A 21,551-nucleotide genomic window follows, 5' to 3' on the forward strand; every position below is an offset into this window, starting at 1 on the left:
AAAATTTTGGGAGGGGGGCGTGGTCTTTTATGAAAATTTAAACCCTTCTTGGTGTATTTTCAGAGCATCTGCTGCCTTTTGTATTTGGTTCAGTGCAAATCAAATTTCCATTTATATATTCAAATTTTACAATTTACTTAATTTTCATCAATGATACAGGGATCTAAAAACTTTTTGACACCACCCGACCGAGCATAAAATTGTCCTGCCCCACTCTGTTTCTCTGGATAGATAAGTTGAGGACCTTTCGATATTTGTTGTTTTGTTGGGTTTTTTTTCAAATATTACTTTATTACTTTGAGATTAAAAATTAAAACGATTCTTAAAACGGTGTTTGTGTTTTATTTGAGTACAACGAATTATGACAACAGGTAGATATTGATAATTAAAACATGTTGCATTATTTGACTTGTTGGTAAAGTTGTTGTACGTGTCTCACGAATATTATTATTATTATGGTGGAATGAGAATCAGGTCAGGCAGAAACTGAGAAAGCTCTCATCGTCCTCCTAGTCCTACTCTCGGGTCGTAGCAAATCCACGGTCAACACAGGTAAGAAATAAAATAAGATCATCGTGAAAATATGCAGGCACATGTTGGACAATTACGACATTCAAACCTTTAACATTGGAGTGCCGTAAATTGGTCTGGGTGACCTATTTACGGTAAATAAACAAATATAAAGACCGTAGAATAATTGTAAAATGAATAGACCTAGGCCTACACATCTTCTAAGTATAAATAAACAAAATACCAATACATCTTTCTTTAAACTAATTTGGGATGATAGGGTCTACTACGGCACACAAAAATAAATTATGCCGTGACAGACATGGTTTGCGTACGTCGGCTTTTACCATGGCTTTGCCGTTTAATTGCCGTGGTAAATTTCGAGCGCCGGGTTTGTGTACAGAGAAGGACGAAGGGGTTTAAATACGACTGGGCCTTTTTCGATTTTTTCTTTGTGCTGGGCGGCAAAAAATAGTGCCGGGCACAGGCGCCGCCCGGCGTGGCTACATCTTTAAAAATGTGCCTGCAAAAAAAATTTTTCAAGCAAATGTGCCTGCGCATGCCGTGCGCATGTGCGCGGAAATATCGATGCCTGCGTACGTGTTTTAACTTGCACACCACCTGCAAGAAACCGGGTTAAAATTTTGTATGTGCAGGACCAAAAGTCTCTATGGATAGTCTGCAATCTTCTAAGGTGAGGAAAACATGCAAGTGCCGTGTAAATCTTAGACATAATGGGTTTACTAAAATTTCCCCCGTGGACTGCTTGTAAAAGCACGTACAGATGATTGTCATCCATTCTTAACCCGAGACAGGACACATTATTAGTCAGTCTTCTACTCTAATTTCTTTTTTTGCTAGATTCTTTCAACCCATAATCCATGAATTATCTATTAAAAGTAAAATTTACCTTGCTGCGTCCCATATAGACGACACTGGTGGCTCCATGTCCCAATACATTCTGTAAATCCCATACAAAGTTCATGGAACCCTTCATCGTCACACCTGCCATTTTCTTTCTTGAGCTATTAGATAATTTTTAAAAATCTTGTCAAAGAAACATACATGTATGCCCAGAAGCTGCCTTGTAGTAATAACTGTTACTTGTGATGTTTTTAAAACATTGAACAGGAAGTTTGTCCTGTAACATATTAGCTTTCGAATCTAAACAGAAAGACACCAAAGTTCACAATCACACAATAGGACACAATAAACGGTCCCTGCGAATCTAAAAATGGTGGACTGACACACAACTGATGCAGGTGACAATATCAAAATGTGGGAATAAAATAAAATAAATTTTTTGGGGTTCCGATGAGTGATCTATTTAACCTCCAAACTTTTGATATCTTTAAGTACTGGTTCAGTATTTTAAATCAGTGTTTTAAGTAATTTTGTATGTTTCTATAATAAAAAGATGACACTTTGCAGATTTTTCTAGAATACAGACCTCCTTAAACATATCGAGGCAATTTTATATTGTTTTATTTTGGATAAATCTACTGAAAAAAAAGATTTAAAGGGTATATAAGGATCTAACTCAATTAGTCCAGAGTCTTCGACATTACAAACACAAATCATTGGTCCATTCCATTTAATAGTGGTGTTATTATTCATCTTTCCATGAAAACATGGGCTCATGACATTCAATAATATCTAAGACACAATGTGAACAGTTATAAAATCTGTACACGCCGGCTTCTACTTGATGCTTTAGAGCACTATATATTTGGATTAAGGCACCTTGATGAACAAGGCTAAAGTCAGTGCATAAATTAATGTCAAACCGTACTTTTAATGTAGACTGGATGAACTGGGCGCGAGCTACTGTACATTCAATTTGGACTATTAGTATATTTTGACAAACAACACTGATTAGAAATTACAATAAAAATTAAATGTAAATCAGTTTATACACTCATATCAAAATAATATGTGACTTTTATTTGGCCCATTTTTGGTTCCAAAAAATAAAGAATTTGTTCCTATAGTATAAAATAATAATGTTGAAATAGCAGTATGGGATCAAGTACTAAGTAGTTCCTAAATAAAGGAACTAGGGATTAAGTATTATTACATATATGTATATATATAGATCTACTACTCCCGCCAATTCCCCTACCCCAACCCCCTTGAGTTTAATTTCAATACTGAAATTTTTTTTAAAGATTACCTTTGAAGCAGTTTTCCGTCACAGATCAAATATAATTCAATAAATCAAAAATTAATTTCTACTTTCACTTTGCTCGTGACAATTAGAATTACACATATCGTGATTATGAATTATGATTTCACAAATTCTCTGGTTATTTCAACATCGCAATATATTCGAGTTTTCTTAAAACCACACATATACCTACTGTAAGATATATCTATGGTGGAAAATTCATTATGGACATGTTAAGTTTGTTTTTTGGCGTATAAACAAACCATATTGATCTGCAATCTTTTTAGCTTCCGTTTCCTGCGATGGGCGTTTCCGAAACAATATTAATTCAAGGGAGCAAACTCCATTTAAGGGACAAAGAAAACACAAAACTTCAATAAACTGCACTGGAAATTTCAAATTTTACATTTTCACAGCTAAATTGAAAACAGAAATAAATGGATAATTTTTCATTCAACAGATCTATTGCATGTCCGTCCTTACAATTTTTGTAAATTTAGCGCAGCCTTTGGATTTAGGAAAAGGAACTAATCAATTTGAGGTACAAATCTCGTGCATATTCTAATTCTGGTTCGGCATATTCAATTTCTTTCAACTGATTTCAATAACATAGGAAAAGGTACGAATCAATTATGAAACAGCCAGGTTACGAAACAGCCTGCACCCAATTTTGTGGTTTGCTTCTCTGGTGCTATGGAAGTTGCACAGGAATTGGGAATGGGACTGACATTTTGTTACCTGTGTTGGCAGAATCTTTATGTATGCCTCCACGATGATCTTTATGGTCATAGACCTATATATTATTATAGACAACACAAGAAAATTATACCTGTTTTTACATTATGATAAACACATTCCTCTGTTCATAGTCACATATTTTATTTACCAGTAATAAATTAAAACAATTTACAGCAAGTATATGACGACTTGGTTCAAAAATAATATTCATGCAGTACAACTAAAAACATTTTTACAGTAGTGCTTTTCTTTGGCAGGAAATAAACATCAACATATGCATATCATCAACTCTTTTAAAGTTACTTACAATCTTTTGATTTGAGATCTGCTTGGAAGAAAACCCCTATATAATAATAATTTACAATAATACATAAATTAGAAGTTCCGTATTGCTTATTCTCTAATAATGCCCACTGTTTATCTCTGATATGGTTATTTTTGTTGCCAACTAATTTAAGAATTTCATTTCTTAACTCCATGCAAAGACAGTTCTTGTCTTAACTCCATGCGGAGACTGGATGTGGTTGGCTTTTATAAATAAATAACAGTATTGCCACCTCAGGGTTCCCGCGGCTTCGTCAAACATTTTTTCAAGGATATTCAAGGATAAATATACGTCAAATTCAAGGATTTTCAAGGACATTTTTTAGCCTAAAGTTACAATTTTTCATCTTAAAAATAACCAAAACATTACCAACTATCGTTATAATCTCATATTTAAAAGGAATTGAAGACATTTGAAACAAAATTAAGGATCTCAACTGAAATTCAAGGATATTTTCCTATTTCCGCGAAATTCAAGGATATTCAAGACCTTGAAAATGAAATTTTAAATTTAAGGATATTCAAGGATTTTCAAGGACCGCGGGAACCCTGCACCTTAAAGATCTAATAAGGAACTATTAAGTAAACTTTCCTGGAAAATGCTGGCCAACAGGCAGTAGTGACTACACGATTAAGAATCTGCTACAGATTCATGTTTCAAACCATTTTTAGGATTCAGATTTATGAATGGTCGCCACTGTAAATGCAAAGAATTTACACCACCAGGCGAATTTGCATATTCCGGAATCTGGGTTCAGATTTTAAAATCCTCAAAAAGTGAGATTCGAATGAATTCGAAATCTTTAATAAATTAGATTTAGTGTTGCAGCATTTAAACACATGAAATATCAAATTAACCATTAGAGAAATACTATAAAATATTATGAATGAAATGAAAAAAAGATCTACATGTATGATTTTAATTATGTAAATTTATTTTTGATATAAATGGTTTCTGGTTGAATAATTCCCCCTGTCAGCTCCTCCTCTACACCATCTAACAGCCAATCATGATTAGTTATTTCTAATGCTTCCCATTCGGCTTTAAATGCTTTCATTGGATCTGGGGGAGCCATCATGGCTGAACCAGACATTTGTTCCTGCATCATTCGTGTTTGATCAGCAGCTGAAAATATAATTAATATAAGAATTAAAGGGGAACCGCCAGATATTAAAGGTATTTTAACAATGTACTTGGCCATAATAGATTTAATTTTTCATCCTTATTTCATTAAAAGTGCATTCCCCCAGCAATTTGACCCAAGCTGATCATCAGTCAATATTCACTAGGTCAGTACAATCACTGAAGGGGCATGACATTGGTGCAAGTTAGCTCACAATATCAACTCTTTTCCTTCTGAAGAGCAAATCAAATTCTAGAACATTTTTTTTAAGTATTAGAAAAAAATAATAAAGATGTATGAAGTATCTTTGGATAAAAAATATTTCCTATTTAGTGTACGTAAATGGGTATATAAAATGAATAAAAGGCACCAGTCTGCTCGGACCAGTTTACATTACTACATCTTATGTAAACAATGTATGCACTATAGAGCCAATGATTGATAGCGGGCGATCTGAGGTCACATGTAGAAGACATTTGAACTTATAAAATAGTTAGATAGAACTAGGTAATTCTCGGTCAATGACTTACCTACTGATTAATTATCACAGAAAGACTGTTTCTTTGCTGCCTTATTATCTATACATAAACAAAGACCTAGAAGGGTCAGAGAATTTTGTCTTTTGAGAACACATGATATGAATTATTATTGGGGAAACAACAAATTTGTATTCTTACCATTATCTTGACCTAATATTAATGTATACATGCTTCTTAAACCAAATACATTTAAAAAATACCATGACGCTGAACTAACCCTGTAATAAAAAATAGAAATAGCAGCCACATGATACAATAAAAAGTTCACCATAAAAGATAGAATCTGTCTTCCAAAAAATCCAACTCTGTCTCTGTTGAAATGAAAAGAGTTACAAAACAAAAGCATTACACTGATTTTAAATAGCCAATCAGCCAATATTTGCATCACAATACCTAGACTTTTTAAAATTCCCTTTATGAAAAACGTGGCCAGAAAGCCCAAAACTTATATCTTCCTCCTGTCCCATTACACGTTTATTAATCTCACTTCCCTAAACCATGCTTTCACTTTCACGAAATTCAAAGAGGTCTAATCTCTATCTCTCCCATACTCAACAGAAGGCTTGATCTCGCTTTAACTCTGTACATCTTATCAAGCCCTTCACATAATACCCTGCATATTTCAGATCGAATTTCGATTGGCTACTGATCCAGTTGGGGAGCCTATCAGATACCTCGATCCTCTCGAATACCAAGTTTCGTGCTTTCCAGCTAAAATGTCTACCTGCGATAATCGTGTTGCAAAGTTCTGTGGAGTTCGCCATGTTTGATTTGAATGTGTTTGTGTCACAACCTCTGATTGGACGCTATCATTCATGTGTCTGCATTAAAGGGAAATAACGTAGCTATAAATTCGAAAATTGCAGACCAATCTAGACATTGTAAAATCACGATCGTTGCTTCGTGAACATGTATCTCTCCAGGCATTATTAACTATGTTAAGTGCATTCATGTTTATTAATGTGAAATCTTACCAAGAAGCGTCTAATGACTGAAGTTCTACTCCACGCTGTAACATGGGTTTAAATCGTAACGTTAATGGAAAAGGTACTTTTGCTGAAAGATAAAATATTTTTTAATGCTCAAGAGAACTATTGATCCAACAAGAAATCTTTATTGAAACATTTTCTTTACCCACAAGGTTCTTTCATCACTGGCAGGAGCCATGGTGTTTAAGTGAGTAGGTCACTGTTGTAAGAGTAAGCCGTAGTGCTGCTGTTCGAGCAAACTTTCCCTCATAGAACACTGGTCTATGCCCATCTTCATTAGCAGAACAGTAGGACATTAAAGCCCATTTCATTTCATTTTTTGATCACTGGAGGAAATCAGTTACATGTGGGAACGCTTTAGAAAACCCATGTGATATTTGTTTATTTTTTGCAATGTCTATATTCTGTCTTGTCCGCAGGCTTAGCGTGTAGATTTTTGTTTTGTGTGTAGTGCGGTCCTCCTGCATTAACTAATAAGGTTAGCAGGCTCATAAAAATCCATTTTATTTGCAAACCAAATTTGGTCACAAATGGCCAATATGTTTATGCACAATTTCTAAAATTGTCCTGAAAAAAAGATGATTGTCTGAAAGCATACTGTTACTCTATTTGATATTGATCCTGTGTTTACCCATCAGTCTATGCGAAATGATATTTTTTTTACTGGACATTTGGGCAGGTATTATTCCAACTATTACTGGACCGATTGAGATTTTACTGGTCCAAAAAAGTTCATACCAAAAATATGCATAAAATAAGTAATAATGGCCTAAAACTCGAAAAACAACAAACAGTATATATAAGGGGGAAAATACTTTACTTTATTACAAAGATTATCTATTGTATAAAGACTTTTTCGCACACTTCCTTAATTGTCAATTTGTGTTAATGATAACAATAAATAGACAGCGCAAAGAAAATATAATCCCTTAGATGACAATCGAGTCTACCAGAAGCCAATGTTATTAATACAATAAAAGGACTTTCGTTTTAGTCTGGATTAACCTAGCCTACTACTTACTAGACTAGCTCGATATACAGTACTACGTACTCGAGATAAGATTTTGTTTACATTTTAAACAAAAGTGAAATTAACACAATAAATTAAACTAGAATTCAACAGTCCGTGTACGAAGTGCCATCAGTCAGTGCCAATACGGCGATGATTTAATATTTGTATAATTGTAAGTTGAGTGTCCGTTAACCCGTCCACAAGCAAACCCGTCCACGGTTAAGGTAATACCGGTACTTGACTTGTATATTATTTAATTGATTAGAATAGATCAGTTTTACTCATTGGTTGTTTATATTGCTTTATTTACCTAATAATCAACTAGCTTGGCTCGCCATCCCGACAGCGATTAGTTCAAGCTCAAATTCTTTATTCCTTTAAGCCAAAGACTCATCAGGTATAACATATAGTACAAACAAATAAATAAATACAATATGTACAAAAACAATATAGTTCACCGATGTTTTTGTAATAAAGAACAATAGTATTGTTTGTTGATTAGCATTAAGATTTTAGACAAAATAGTAAGTTCACCAATGTTTTTGTACTAAAGTAGACCCGTATTGTTTGTTAATTGACTTTATCCCATGATTTAAAAAATTGGCAATGGTTAATATTGGGTCAAAAATAATTCCTTAAATTGCGCCGGAGCCCCTTTTAGATAAATTGAATTCGCATAAAAACAACAAAGAGTGGCTACGTGCGATTTTATTCTTTTATCTTTGATTCACGGGACATTTCTGTTATTCAAACAAATCTGCACGAGAATGACAACATACAAGTTGACAGTTACCATTGATTTGGGGTTCATGTAGAATAGGCTCTTCTATCGAGCCTAGTTATTCTTTTCTAAAATAAAATGAGTGCCTTGGATTTTTGTGTGGATTTGATAGCGGTTATACTTTACTAATATTCTCTGACATCGGAGACTTGTGTCGCGTTCATTTCATTTTTGCGGTAAGTCTGAGCTTCTTATGTCTGATTTTAACGCGCTTTCGACTCCCGTTGCAAGTTCTATTTGTCTTATTTCTATTTGTAAGACCGGTAACCTAAATACCGTTATAGTTTGCAATTTTAAAGTCTATCTTTACCGTGATTCGAGAGTAATTCTTAACTATGCACTCTAAACATGTATAGTCTTATGCATACGTGTCCTTCAAATGTACTAGACATGCAGCTTTACATGACTGGTTGGAAATGTAACCGCATATATCGTGCAGAATATGTGAACACGCGTGTTATTACTATACGACTTTACCTAACGCGTCCGTATTATTAACGAAAATATTCAACATTCATAACATCGTGGCAGAATATCGTTTTGACATCGATTGTTTATGACAAATATAACCGTTAATTTTGCATGTTAAATTACACTGAGGCCTATCGTGTCCCGCGATTATCGAGGCACACGATAGCGACTGCTACACTGTACGTACTCGAGATAAGATTTTGTTTACATTTTAAACAATAGTGAAATTAACACAATAAATTAAACGAGAATTCAACAGTCCGTGCACGAAGTGCCGTCAGTCAGTGCCAATACGGCGATGATTTAATACAACCAGCAGTCAGTAAACCGGGTCCAGAATCTTTCCGGACAACTGGACCGGTATTCATGATGAAAATACCGGACCGAGAGCTATTTTATCGGTAATGACCGACGGCTTTCGCATCGACTGTTACCCATGGCCATTCTATTTGCTAGGTGGTCACATTTTGTGTTTATTCACACTTACTTGTTAAAAATCCAGAAAATGCCCAGTTAATCCATCCACCAATAACTATCATAGGTAAAACATTTGTTACATTTCCTTTCATCATATCTGTCATCATACTAGGATCTGAAATTATACATTTGAAAATCGTATAAATTCTAATTCATTAAAGCTAGAGTCAAGTTAGTCTTACCTTTTAGACAATATGAGACCTTCATGGAATTTTCATTTCTACAACTATAAACCAATAGACATGAAGCTTTTTCCAGTCTTTGAAATTGTAAATGAAATGTGACTGTAACAAAAGTAAATTGATTGGAGTTTTACATCTTATCCACTGCTTCGAGCATTGACCTTTTTATGCCATCAACTTTACGTGCAGAGCAAACTAAAACTCATTGTCAAGTCAAAATATTGACAAACAAGGCAACATGTACATGGATTTGAGATTAACAATTTTGAAAACAGTTTATTTAATATGATATTAATTTACCTGTCATTGGATTCTTAACCTGGGCTTCTCTTTTTTCTACATTAAAAAATCCTTTTTCTTCATGATTGAAAAAACTCTTTCTTACTAAAAATGACTGTAAAATATGAAAAGAATCAAATATTTGAGTACATAAATTATGGCTACAAATTTGTATAACTTAAATATAATTGAAATGATTCTTTCAGAAAGATTTAGTGTAAAAAAAAAGTTTTTTGACAGTGTTTCACTAATGCTGAAGCCTCCCATACATGTACATAAGAATGTTTTGTATAGTCTATAAGCCATCTGTCCCTCACAATGACATGCACGATTCCACTGGAAGGTCACTTGAATAAGTCTTAAAGTGTGTTCTTAAAGTTGTCTTAAATGACTGCAGTCATGACCCAACTTCTAATATTTTGAGTTAGTTTGTTCCAGAGAAGAGTACAACTTAATTGATGTGTTTCAACAAACCAGGGTGAGGGTCAACTTACATCTTTTGGGATATATTTTCCATTTTCTCTGAGTATTCTACTTCGCATCAAAGCATGACTGCAATAAATTAAAAAGTTTAAATGAGAACTAATGTACACAATATGTAAATCAATATAGGCCTACAGGTAAATCATAATTTATCATAATAAACGATACATGTAACTATACATGGAGAGAACATTACAAGTAGCTTAGACACAAGGCATTTTTAAAGGCCACAATAAAAGCATTTTTTCTCACCATTTTCATCCAAACCCAAGAAAGCATTAACAATAAGTGCATATAAATGTACAGTTCATATAGTCATTTGAGTAAATCTTTGTTCTCTTGATTTTGATAATCAGGCTAGTTTTAATATACATGTAGCTAGGTAAGAGCTAGGTAGATTGGCCGATCTATCACCTTTTCAACAAGCTCTGACTACAGATATACCGTAAATGGTGTTCAACATTCCTATAGGCCTTAAAGGATTTGGCTTCTTTTTTAAAATGTCCTTTTTCCATTACTATTTAGTAGAAAAGGTCGAAAGGACATTCAGAATTTTGGACGATCATCTGTAGTGCTAGACTTTAGTTTACAATCTAGTAGTACTAGTTGTCTGTTTATATTTTCAGTTTATTTATTTTCACTAATCCCATCTCCCAGTCCCATGCATGTGATGTTATTAAAGTTTGATATATTTATATATATAGATTTTGGTTATTTGTTGACTGTTACATGACTGATTATAGTATATGTACACTACATCTGAAGATATAATTATTCTAGCCAACATAACACATTCAACCATAACTTAGGATCTGGACAAGTCACTTCTGTAAACATAACATGGCTTCTCTTCTCAATCTCATTTTATCAAATCAATCATCTGACAATCATTCAGAACTGATATGAAAAATACAAACCTATCTGCAACTTGTTGAAGATCTGACTTTTTATCGGATGAAAGAAGAATAGTAACATAATGACGGATTATTCCAACTAAAAATGTTATCACCACGATAGGTAAAAATACCCAAATTCTTATATTTGAATCTAATAACAAGTCTGCCATGCTCGTAAAATAAGATAAATTTTCTTCAACCGGAAGGGTTACATTCGGTCCTCTTCGTTTAGAAAAATGAAAAAAAAAACTTTCCCCGGTTTACCGATTGTTACAATAATGAAGTTATCTCCCTTGTATCATATAATATACTCTTTAAAAAGTAGAGGATATTCAGAAACAATACAAAACTGCGGAAAAGCACTGCTGTTTTTTTTATTAGAGGTAACCAGTGTATGTTAATAACAGGCCATTTGCCTACACATGAACATAAACAGTTCATATGGGCGGCTTATCTGACGGCCCCATTTCACCCGCAAAGAGATATGTCAAAAGTAAAAATGAAAGTTTTTGATTTTTGTAATTAGTACAGACATCCACCAATCCTCAGACATTCAGCAATTCGTCGTGGCATGCTCCTAATCCTTAATGGACGTTTCGGTACAATAAAAATATTATCTTCTATCTATTACTCTTCAAAAAAAAAGTAGGAGATATTGAAATGCAAATACCTATGCGGGTTGTGATATGATAAATAGTCATAGATACTTGACATGCTTTGAGAGTATGTTCACAGATGAAGAACTTATCGCCCCAACAGAACCACTGAACTGCACGTCCGACACGCAATAGCGTCATCCATACACGTGGGAGGGGTTCATTGTCAAAATATTTTTATTGTACCGAAACGTCCATTAAGGACAGCATACAATATAAACATGAAGATAAATACCGATATTAATAACGATAAATAATAATATGATAATGGCACAGCATACAATAAAAGTATAATTCATGGGTATAAATGTCATAGATATATAAATAACGAGACCACATAGTATAGATATTTACATGGAAATATGATATAAACATATAGGAATTCTGGGAAAATTATATGAATCAAGTAATAAAATATGTAATGAAATATGTTAATACATGGATATCTAGATTATAATTTTGATACAGAAAGGTAGAAACAGCTCACACTATTTTTGCTCTTAGGTTCATTGCCTGGAATACAAACCCACTAACTGATTTTGTTATATTTACTCCTACATACATAATAATATATGAATTAACAATATCCAGAGAAGTATTACCAAAAGTAAAATTTACATTTTTTCACTTGGAAAACTTATCTTTTGGTGTATTTAAAAAACACATTATTTTAGGTTTAATTTGGTTTACTTCTAATTTCCAGTTATTACAAAATTCATGCAGATGGTTAAGATATTTTTGAAGACCCAGCGGAAAAGTTGAGAATAATACAAGATCATCTGCAAATAGGAGGTTGGATGTTTTAAGATTTCCGAGACAAGGAGCCGCTGTGTCATCGATTTAAGTTTGCAAATCATTCACATAACTATTGAACAACGTTGGGCTCAAGACGCAGCCCTGTTTGACGCCGATATCTTAACTTTTTTGTTTGGAAAGATCATTGTTGATTTTAACTATGTATGAAGTATCGTTATACATTGAATTTATTATATGTTAAAGACTTTTCCATTTATGCAATGTTTCAGTAATTTAAGTAATAGCTTTAGTAAAATCTATGAAACTGATTAAAACATTTCGATTCTTACGTTTATATTTATTTAGGATCGTTTCAGAATGTATATATTGTCCTTAGTAGTACGATGACTTTTACGAAAGCCACCCTGAGCTTGATCTAACGTATTGTTTGACTCTAGATAATCCGTAATTGAATTATTAATAATTGAGAGGAAGCATTTAGAAATACAACTAACCAGGAAAAGACAATTCCCGGGGTCTTCCCTTGGACATTTTGTATGTACTGGTAATATGTAGGATATAGATTTCAGCTTGAAGGTTACTACGGAAGCGAAGATTAAATTTAAAAAAAAACCCATCATATACCGATCTATTAGAATTTCTGAAGAAGCCATTAGCATTTCGTTTAGAATATAGTCTGGGTCATTTGATTTTCCAGGTTTTAACTTTTTAAATTAATTTCTTACTTCTATAACTGAAATTTCTTGGTTTAATTCAAGGTTTACATTAATTGATATTTGAAGATCGTGGATTAATTTATCTATTTCCTGAGAGTCGGAATCGTTTATACACTGTATTTTTATTTTGGAATAATTTAGAAAAATGCTGATGCCAGTTATCAATATTTTTATTTTGGAATAATTTAGAAAAATGCTGATGCCAGTTATCAATAGGAATATCACTGTCAGTCTTTGGGCTATCATTTTAATCATGTAGCAAAGAATATACCATAGACCACACGTCAAACTTGACCATTAATTTTCTACCTTGGACCTACCCGCTGCTCAAATTCCTGAACACGCCCGTTTCCATCCCTGGTTAGGTGTTCCAGTTGCTACACTTACATTCTAATCACATCAGACATTTCACCCACATGATTCGCTCGTTAGTGATTTTTCATTGACTTAAAATGTTTGCCGAATAATAGAAAATCTATTCACGATTCTAATAAAAGGATAATATTGCTAGAATTAATCGAACTACGTTTTATCGAGTTCTCTAAGAATTAGTTTTTTATTCCAAATATTTTCCTAGAATGTAAGAATATATAGTTTAGAAAGTTTCTTTTTAACCACGGTCTAGTCTTAATTTGATGGCTAAGTGGGTAAGACGCTGGCTCTCTAGCCTGGAGGTTGCGTGTTCGATCCCTGCATTGGTCGAGAAAGTTCATCGAAATTTTATAATGTGGTTTCCCCTTCTCTGTAGAGCAGGACGAAGGGCCTGACAAGGACAACTGTCTAGTCGTTCGGATGGGACGACAAACCGAGGACCAGTGTATACATTGGCGTGCACGTAAAAGATTCCTTGGCAGTTGCCGCTGTCCGGACAAAAGTTCCCTCATTGCACACTGTATGGCTTATGCCCGTCTTCATTAACTCAGTCGGAGCAGAACAGCAGGACGTTAAATTCCATTTCATTTTTCTCTTATTTGGAATTCCAACTGTCAAGGGTTCTTTTATCCCAATGCCAGGCCGTCCACCCTGCACCACTGATAAGGGTAAATCACTATTACTTTATGGTCAGCCCCTTCTCTGTCACGTGTTAAAACAATTAGGACTCTTCGCCAAAACATGGAATTATTTCATCACCAAGTTGTATTTTTGTGGTGGAAGGATTTGTTATTGGAGAAACGTAAAAAGAAAGAGACAACGTGTAAAATTCGTAGCCTATTTTCCTACTTTGTATAATGTTTCTACTGACAGAGAAGCGGTTGTAGACCACTTAGCGGTCCCTGGATTTGATAGTCTTACAGCAGGAGACAAACCTGGAAATATAGTCCACCTAATGTTTTTTGATGGGCATATCTGCAATGTGTAGATTTAGAATACAAATGATAGCAACATGCATCCTAGGGGAAATTTAAATATTCAAGATGGCCGACACGAGGCATTTTTTTATATTATTGGGTAAAATTCGTGACCCATTCTCTGGACCTCGGTTTGAAGTTGGTTTCTATAAGACGCCCACCCGTTTAATCCCACGAACTTATGTACCCCCCCCCCCCCCAAAAAAAAAAAGGGATTGCTAATTCCGCTAGGAGTCCAAATTCAAAATGTGTTTAGATGTGTAGGCCTAATATATTGAAATATAGGTTTTCGGGGTCACTTAATTAAAATATAAACATAAAGATAGGTTCTAACTAAAATGTATTCTAAAATGACCACTATGTTCAAAATGGCGTCTACATTAATTGACGAGAAATATCGATGTAATAGAGAGAGAAAGAAATGGGTTTAACGTCACTCGACACAAACTAGGTCATTTCTGGACTAACAAATGGTTAAATTTTATTTCAATAATTCGTTAGCGCGTAGGGGTCTTTAGCAGTGGGAGTAAACCGGAGGACCCGGAGAAAGCCCACGAGGTTGGATAGGCGATCCTACTCCTGGTCACGTACAAGCGGAGAAATGGAAACCACGCCACTTGCCTCAATGACAGACCTTATGATGAAACAAGTGGTGGTTAGGGGCCGCCCACAACCTCTAAATAACAGTATAAAATATTCATTTATTATTCTGTTTCTATGAAACGTGCATATTTCACCTTTTTGTTGGTTGGGGTGATGTAGCTGATGAAATTGAATGTTATATTGGGGTTCAGGTATGCAGCACAAATCACCACTGACACTCCGATATTTCAATTTTTTTTCCAGCAAGCTTTACAAATAAGAAAAACAATAGGAAACTGTGATAACGATTCTTTATTTATATTATGACACCCTTTATTATTTGTGCCCATTGCCAAAATATCTTATTACATGGATTATGATGATTCATTATAGCTGTAAATTATGCATCGTAAAAATTACATTTGTAACCCAATTCAAATTGAACCCAGAAAAAGTCCAAGCATTGCAGTACTTAGATATTGCTTTCAAAAACAAAAAAAGAAAAAATTCTATAGTATTCGAGTATTTAGTTTATATTGAGTATTGTTTTCAATAAGCGATATTACTACATAAAAATTCCAATCTCGAGTATTCGAGGAAATAGATCATATTGTTTTTTTCAATAAGCGATATTACTACATAAAAATTCCAATCTCGAGTATTCGAGGAAATAGATCATATTGTTTTTTTCAATAAGCGATATTACTACATAAAAATTCCAATCTCGAGTATTCGAGGAAATAGATCATATTGTTTTTTTCAATAAGCGATATTACTACATAAAACACCCAATCTCAACAAATAATAACATTAATGGTTAAAACGAGGGCATGACAATAGGGGAAAAATGAGAGCATGAACTTAACCATTGATATTTCATGTAATGTAAAATTGATAATAATGATATTAATGAGAGCATGAAGTGAATAAGCTGATTGCATTAGTTTCAATATGCATGTTTGCCCAGCTTCCCGGTAGGCTATCTTAAAATTCTCTCGTATTTACCAGATAGCTCTGCCATAATTACGAGATACGAGGGCTGGCTGAAAATTCTGCTAAAGGTTCGAGGTTTACACACCTTTGCCAATTCTGTGGCAAGGCCTGGATGTCGGACAGGAAGAAATTTTATTAAGCCACCATAAAAAGTCGTTCAAAGCAGGAATTTTGGATTCAGGATGATAGTGATAAGCCCAGGTCTCATCCATGGTTACGAATCTAGCCAAAATATTACCATGATCTGCTTCAAAACGGCGCAGATTTTGACGTCAGGAATCTGACACGTTTCTGACCCGCAGTCAAGAGCCTAATTGGCACCCATCTTGCAGAAACTTTTGTGATTTCTAACCCATTGGCGATAATTGCTCAACCCTCTCATGAGAGATGTCCAGAACACTGGTAATATGACGAGTGGCCAATCGTCGATCAGCAATCACCATATCATACACCCGGTTAATGTTTTCTTGAATGGTGGCTGTTTATGGCCTTCGAGGAAGCGGGGCATCGCCAAGGCTCTCTCTGTTGCGCTTAAATTCCACAACCCACTTCTTTAATGTGCAAAATGAAGAGGCACCATGCACTAAAGTGGAAACCATGTCGGCATGTGTCTGTATTGGGGTAAGTCCATTCTGTTGCAGGTACATGGTGACTGTCATATAGCCAGTTTGTCGATTTCTGGTGATTTCAATGGATAGGCTCGCAAGATGGCCTGGTACGAAGACGATAATCACGCTATAGTCGCAGTTCTTATGATTGTACTTGTTGGTGGCAAAAGTTTGTTTCAACCCAATTGATCTGCCCTTTTCAGGCTTAGAACTGTTCAGCCAGCACTCCTAACTATGTCGTAATGAAGGGGTAATCAGAATCATTTTTTGTTCATTTGATCGATCTGTTATGGAAAAATTCCGGGAACTGCCGACTGACAATCTGGTTAAAATACAGATTTATACTTTGTTTTTGTTATACTTTCGATGGCCTATACTACACGAAGAGCCGACCAGTTGTTTTGGAAGGTCGTGTCAGAGGTCATAAGAGCGACTTTTGACCCTATGACGTCAGACATTTGATTAACCACTCAACATTGATGTTTTTAGTGGATTACCCCCAGTTCCGGTCACCTCACGCCAAACAGACCGTTTCATTTTCTAATCCCTCACATCATCCAGAACACGTCAATGATAACAACTCTTCCAGATCCTAGTCTAGTAAAGACAAGTAAAACGAAATTTTGAACTATAAAAACGAAACGAAGTTAATTGGATCTGTGTTATAAACAGATTGGCGGACTGAAGTCTTGCAAAGTGCAAGAACTTAAAACAGCATTGCTCGTATTCATTTTAATAATACCCAATGGAATCTTCATTATCGACTGGAAGCCATAATAGATTGATAATCATGATCATTGTAAATCAATACGTGTACATTATATAATTTTTGTAGCTTTGTTGAATAAGTGATATACATTCTCCCGGCGTTTTCACAAAGAAAGACATAAAAAATAATACACCAATTAGTACCTACATGTTTTCTATGAAAACAACCCAGCCATATTATATATATATATATGTATAGACCCGCAAGCTAAAACCAAGCAGCAAGATGTGACTCGTAATGATAAAATATTATTGACTAAACCTTGGTTCGCAGTGACAAACGGTAGAGAGCAATATTTATCGGACGGGGCAAGTAAAGGAATTTTAAACGACGCGAGTCACCCGTCTCACAAATACAACGTCCCAAATGAGCAAAACAGCTGAAATTAGGTTGATCTGGTTTGCGATTTCTATCCATGGGCAAGAACCACGGAAGATAAGCAGAAGTAGGTCTGTTCATTTATTTTAATTTGCTGAAACTGTCGACTAATGAAGCCCCTCTTTTAACACTGTTTAATCTGCGGATCTAAGATTGTTAATGTCAACAGATAACCGAACCACTTCACAAAACACATGAAATTAAATCGATTATTTTATTTTCCACCCACAAGGACAAGCCGTTTTACCTTTATCAACAAGAGTTAAAGTGTTATAGACTGTAACTAACATATTGTATGGCAAGTCTAAAGTTGTACAGGATGCCCCGCAGTCTATACACAGCTATAATACATATGAAGCTGACAGCAGTGACTATATAAATTGGTTAAAGGCGATGCACCACCTATTTCTATATTTAACAACAGATGGACAACGATGACTAAACACTTCCACACGGCAGACGAGATTAAAGATTGGGTTCGTTACGTCATCGTCGGAATCAGAACAAGCAATTGGCAGTTGAAAAAGGCAGAAACAAGACTAAAAGTTAATTTCGACATACAAAATAAACAACTTCGACCGATATACTAAAAGCATCGCCATCTATAACCTTGCGAGCCCATATTGAAAGATCTGGTCGATGGGTGACGTCACTAATGCAGTAATGACCTATTAGGTGGTGTAGAATTTTTCTAAAAGTTGAGCACCGGGTATCTGTCATCATTATCCATCTTTTATTAGAATACAGAAACAGTTCAGACATTGCCATCACGTGTACTTATTCAACTAGTAAAACCACTGACCGTGTATACGATCCATGGTAAAACTATTTGGAACACGTAGAAATTCGTCACTGACACTAAACATTTCATTTTAAGTCATTTGCTTCATTAAAATCCAAATGTACTTTTGAAAAGTCCATTCACAGATGTAGACAGCGTCTGCCACAAATCCGAATTGATAGCACAATTCACATCAAAAGATTGTAACATGTTCAAAACGAAAGCCACAAAGAGACTGTTAACAAAAGGAGATTCAACAATAAATGTTCATATACATTGCTCCAGTCTGACAGACTAATTGCCGTAACGATAGTAAGGTTCAGTAATAACTACCGAATCCAGTACGCCCCCGCCCCGAGTCCAGAAAGCATTTCCAGACTTAAGCTAGAATTTACTCAAAATTGTTCGCCATATTTGTCCTAAAATATAGCTCTTTATAAACCGCTTGTTGTTTTAGTGTATCAAATACATCAATAAGAAACTATGTGCAAAGTCCGGTTTCATTGAGATCTTGTAGCCCAAGGACTCGTTCTAACCTTCTTTATAAAACACATTTCATCCACCATTGTCTATAATAATATTTACGAATTAAACCTATGGCCGATTGTCATTTTTTGCAGCCCAATCCGTATGTAATGTGCTTACTGCTCTATGTTGAAAACCTAATACTCTCGGTTCTAAACCTGACCGTAATCCATTGTAGCTTATGCACCACAGGTAACCATTGCGTATATTGTGCTACCCAAAGCGTATATAAAGCGCCCAAAGCCCTCTGATGTTTATGGAATTATCTAACCAACGGGATGATGTGATGCGTTTCCAAAGTTTTTCTTTGTAATAAATACTTACGATGCCGTAAGGTAAGTATATCGGACATCTTGGCGTATCGTGTCACATGATTCCAATGGTTGCCAGTAAATAAAAGTTCTATTATTCGTACACCACGCCTTGGCAACCAAAAGTCTAAAGACATATAAGGTGTAGAGATACATATGAACCACCCCAGCACCAACTACAAAGACTAAATCGGTCGATAAAATGTCTTTATATGTTTGCCATCCCGGATAACTTTTTGGACTCGCGCCGCTGTTGGCTAAATTTGCTTCTTGATACACAAAGTTTGTAATGGCGTACATTGTCACCATCACCATTGGATAGACAACGTGAAGAATACGTATTGGAGATGACGTAATTAAGGCATTTATCGTGACGTAGAGCGCAGTTCCTCCATAAGTAACCACTGCAAATATTGACACACTTTCACCTGTAATAGAGAAGATATTTATAAATTAAGGCTACAATTCACATAAAAAGCATTATTCATTGTATCTATTTTACTCTTTGCTTAAAGGTAAATGTCATTTGATAGTCCCTGTATGCAAAAGAAAGCAGCTATGTCGCGAAAAAGGTTTTTAACGGATTATGCATTCAAGAAATGTAATCCCTAGATCAAACAATCTGGCCCAAGAGCAGTCAAGAAATCTAGCGTTTAATTTGGCTGTTGAATATATGATGGAACTCAACTGGCAACGCTATGCTTCCAAAAATGAGACACCATCGAACTATGGCGGCGCCCACAGTAGTTTCAAACACATGTCAATAATAATTGAGAATATAATGAACACTTAATAACATTATGCACAATAGAGTTGATTAGGTGATGAAAACCTTGACATGTTATTTTATCCACGATTCACCGACAGCCCTTCTTCAAGCACATGTTATAAATGTTGTCAATTGGTTCATTAGATCACTTATTGTGAAAGTCATATGGTGATTGACGTTTCCGATTCAGCACCAGCGCACCATTCAAACTCCATGCTTCCTTTATGTCTGTCTGGCCTCTGATAGTTTCATTTAGAGAGCTGTCGAACAAATTAGACTTATCTTTCGATTCCTTTCCATTTTAAGAGAAAGGGCACTCGATAAAACCAGGTCATTTCGAGACTAACACATGTTATATTTTATTTCCCCTAATTAGATGTGTGTATATTCGGAGTATCCGGATAAAACCCACCGGGTTACGCAGAGGGCCCCATCTCAAGACATCTACAAACCAAGGATGTCGATAACGAATGGGTATTATATAAACACGAATGGTCCACTGAGCTAATTATTTCCCCTAATTAGATATGTGTATATTTGGAGTATCCGGATAACACCCACCGGGTTACGCAGAGGACCCCAATCCAAGACATCTACAAACCATGGATATCGATAACCAATGGGATTAATATGAACACGAATGGTCCACTGAGCTAATTTATCTAGTTAAATAAAAGAACCTCTCGGTCTCCCATTCTTAAAGCTTGATTAAACCCACTTGCTTGATATCATGTAACAGACAAATAGAAAACATTTATATTTTCACATTAGTCATATTAGACTGGTGTTAGGTTCACTAATTACGACCGACAACTGTAAAATCACCGAATATCAATTCAAGTCATCGCACCGAGAACCTCTCATCGAATTGATCTTGTCTGCATTAAAGAGACAATCCGTTTTGTTCATTCTATACAGCAAAAGAAAGGGATGAACATTTTGTTTGATTTGAATGGAATGGAAAAGGATTAAAGCGTGGTCAACACAATCTGTCGGTAGCTTTAATTCATGACGGGTGTCATATGTGTCACTCTTTTTAAACCACCTAATACCACTTTATATTTAAGCTAACATGTATTTAAATCACTGGGCTGGTGGTGCTTAGCCTCGGTACTAACTTCTACCAAAAAGCATCGGTTTATAAAATGTATGTCAAACTTTGTGTTCCAGTTGGTTATATACAAGGCTCACAATTTGTAGAATACCCGGTACCGCGTTGGGATTCGTTTACTTTTGTATTGGGCCACTTCATATTTTCTGTAATTACCTGTGTACATGCTAGCGAGGGGCTATCCCAATCCGTCAATATTGGGATCACCATACTAATTTAGACACGAGACCTCCGTTTCACCCACATTCGAACGACAAAAGATAAAAGTAGGAAGA

At 35.1% G+C, this 21,551-nt stretch overlaps 2 protein-coding genes and 1 long non-coding RNA gene across 7 annotated transcripts in view; all 3 read right to left on the reverse strand.

Moving 5' to 3' along the window:
* LOC126828796 (serine/threonine-protein kinase TBK1) overlaps nucleotides 1–2,983 on the reverse strand; it is a 28,882-nt gene extending 25,899 nt beyond the window's left edge. For 2 of the 4 annotated variants that reach the window (XM_050558785.1, XM_050558788.1), the window contains exons 1-2: nucleotides 2,871–2,983; nucleotides 1,421–1,535 (exon numbers count right to left, since the gene is read on the reverse strand). In XM_050558785.1, the coding sequence (XP_050414742.1) occupies nucleotides 1,421–1,522 (102 nt within the window). In that variant the 5' untranslated portion in view covers nucleotides 1,523–1,535; nucleotides 2,871–2,983. Of the gene's footprint in view, nucleotides 1–1,420; nucleotides 1,536–2,683; nucleotides 2,839–2,870 lie in introns of those variants that run through there. The other 2 variants (XM_050558787.1, XM_050558786.2) reach the window with 2 other exon arrangements.
* A 554-nt stretch (nucleotides 2,984–3,537) lies between these two features.
* On the reverse strand, nucleotides 3,538–11,185 carry LOC126828818 (ER membrane protein complex subunit 3). The gene is made up of 7 exons (XM_050558827.2): nucleotides 10,994–11,185; nucleotides 10,088–10,145; nucleotides 9,615–9,708; nucleotides 9,143–9,247; nucleotides 6,377–6,458; nucleotides 5,541–5,620; nucleotides 3,538–4,865 (listed from the first exon to the last, which is right to left on the reverse strand). The coding sequence occupies exons 1-7, from the start codon at nucleotides 11,140–11,142 to the stop codon at nucleotides 4,663–4,665; spliced, it is 771 nt and encodes a 256-aa protein (XP_050414784.1). The 5' UTR covers nucleotides 11,143–11,185; the 3' UTR covers nucleotides 3,538–4,662.
* A 4,140-nt stretch (nucleotides 11,186–15,325) lies between these two features.
* The window catches only part of LOC126828829 (uncharacterized), a 48,620-nt gene continuing 42,394 nt past the window's right edge, over nucleotides 15,326–21,551 (reverse strand). For both annotated transcript variants that reach the window (XR_007683264.2, XR_007683263.2), the window contains exon 5: nucleotides 15,326–19,824. This is a non-coding gene — a long non-coding RNA (uncharacterized LOC126828829). The remainder of the gene's footprint in view (nucleotides 19,825–21,551) is intronic.

Source organism: Patella vulgata, chromosome 7 (genome assembly GCF_932274485.2).
Source record: "Patella vulgata chromosome 7, xgPatVulg1.2, whole genome shotgun sequence".
NCBI lineage: Eukaryota > Metazoa > Mollusca > Gastropoda > Patellidae > Patella > Patella vulgata.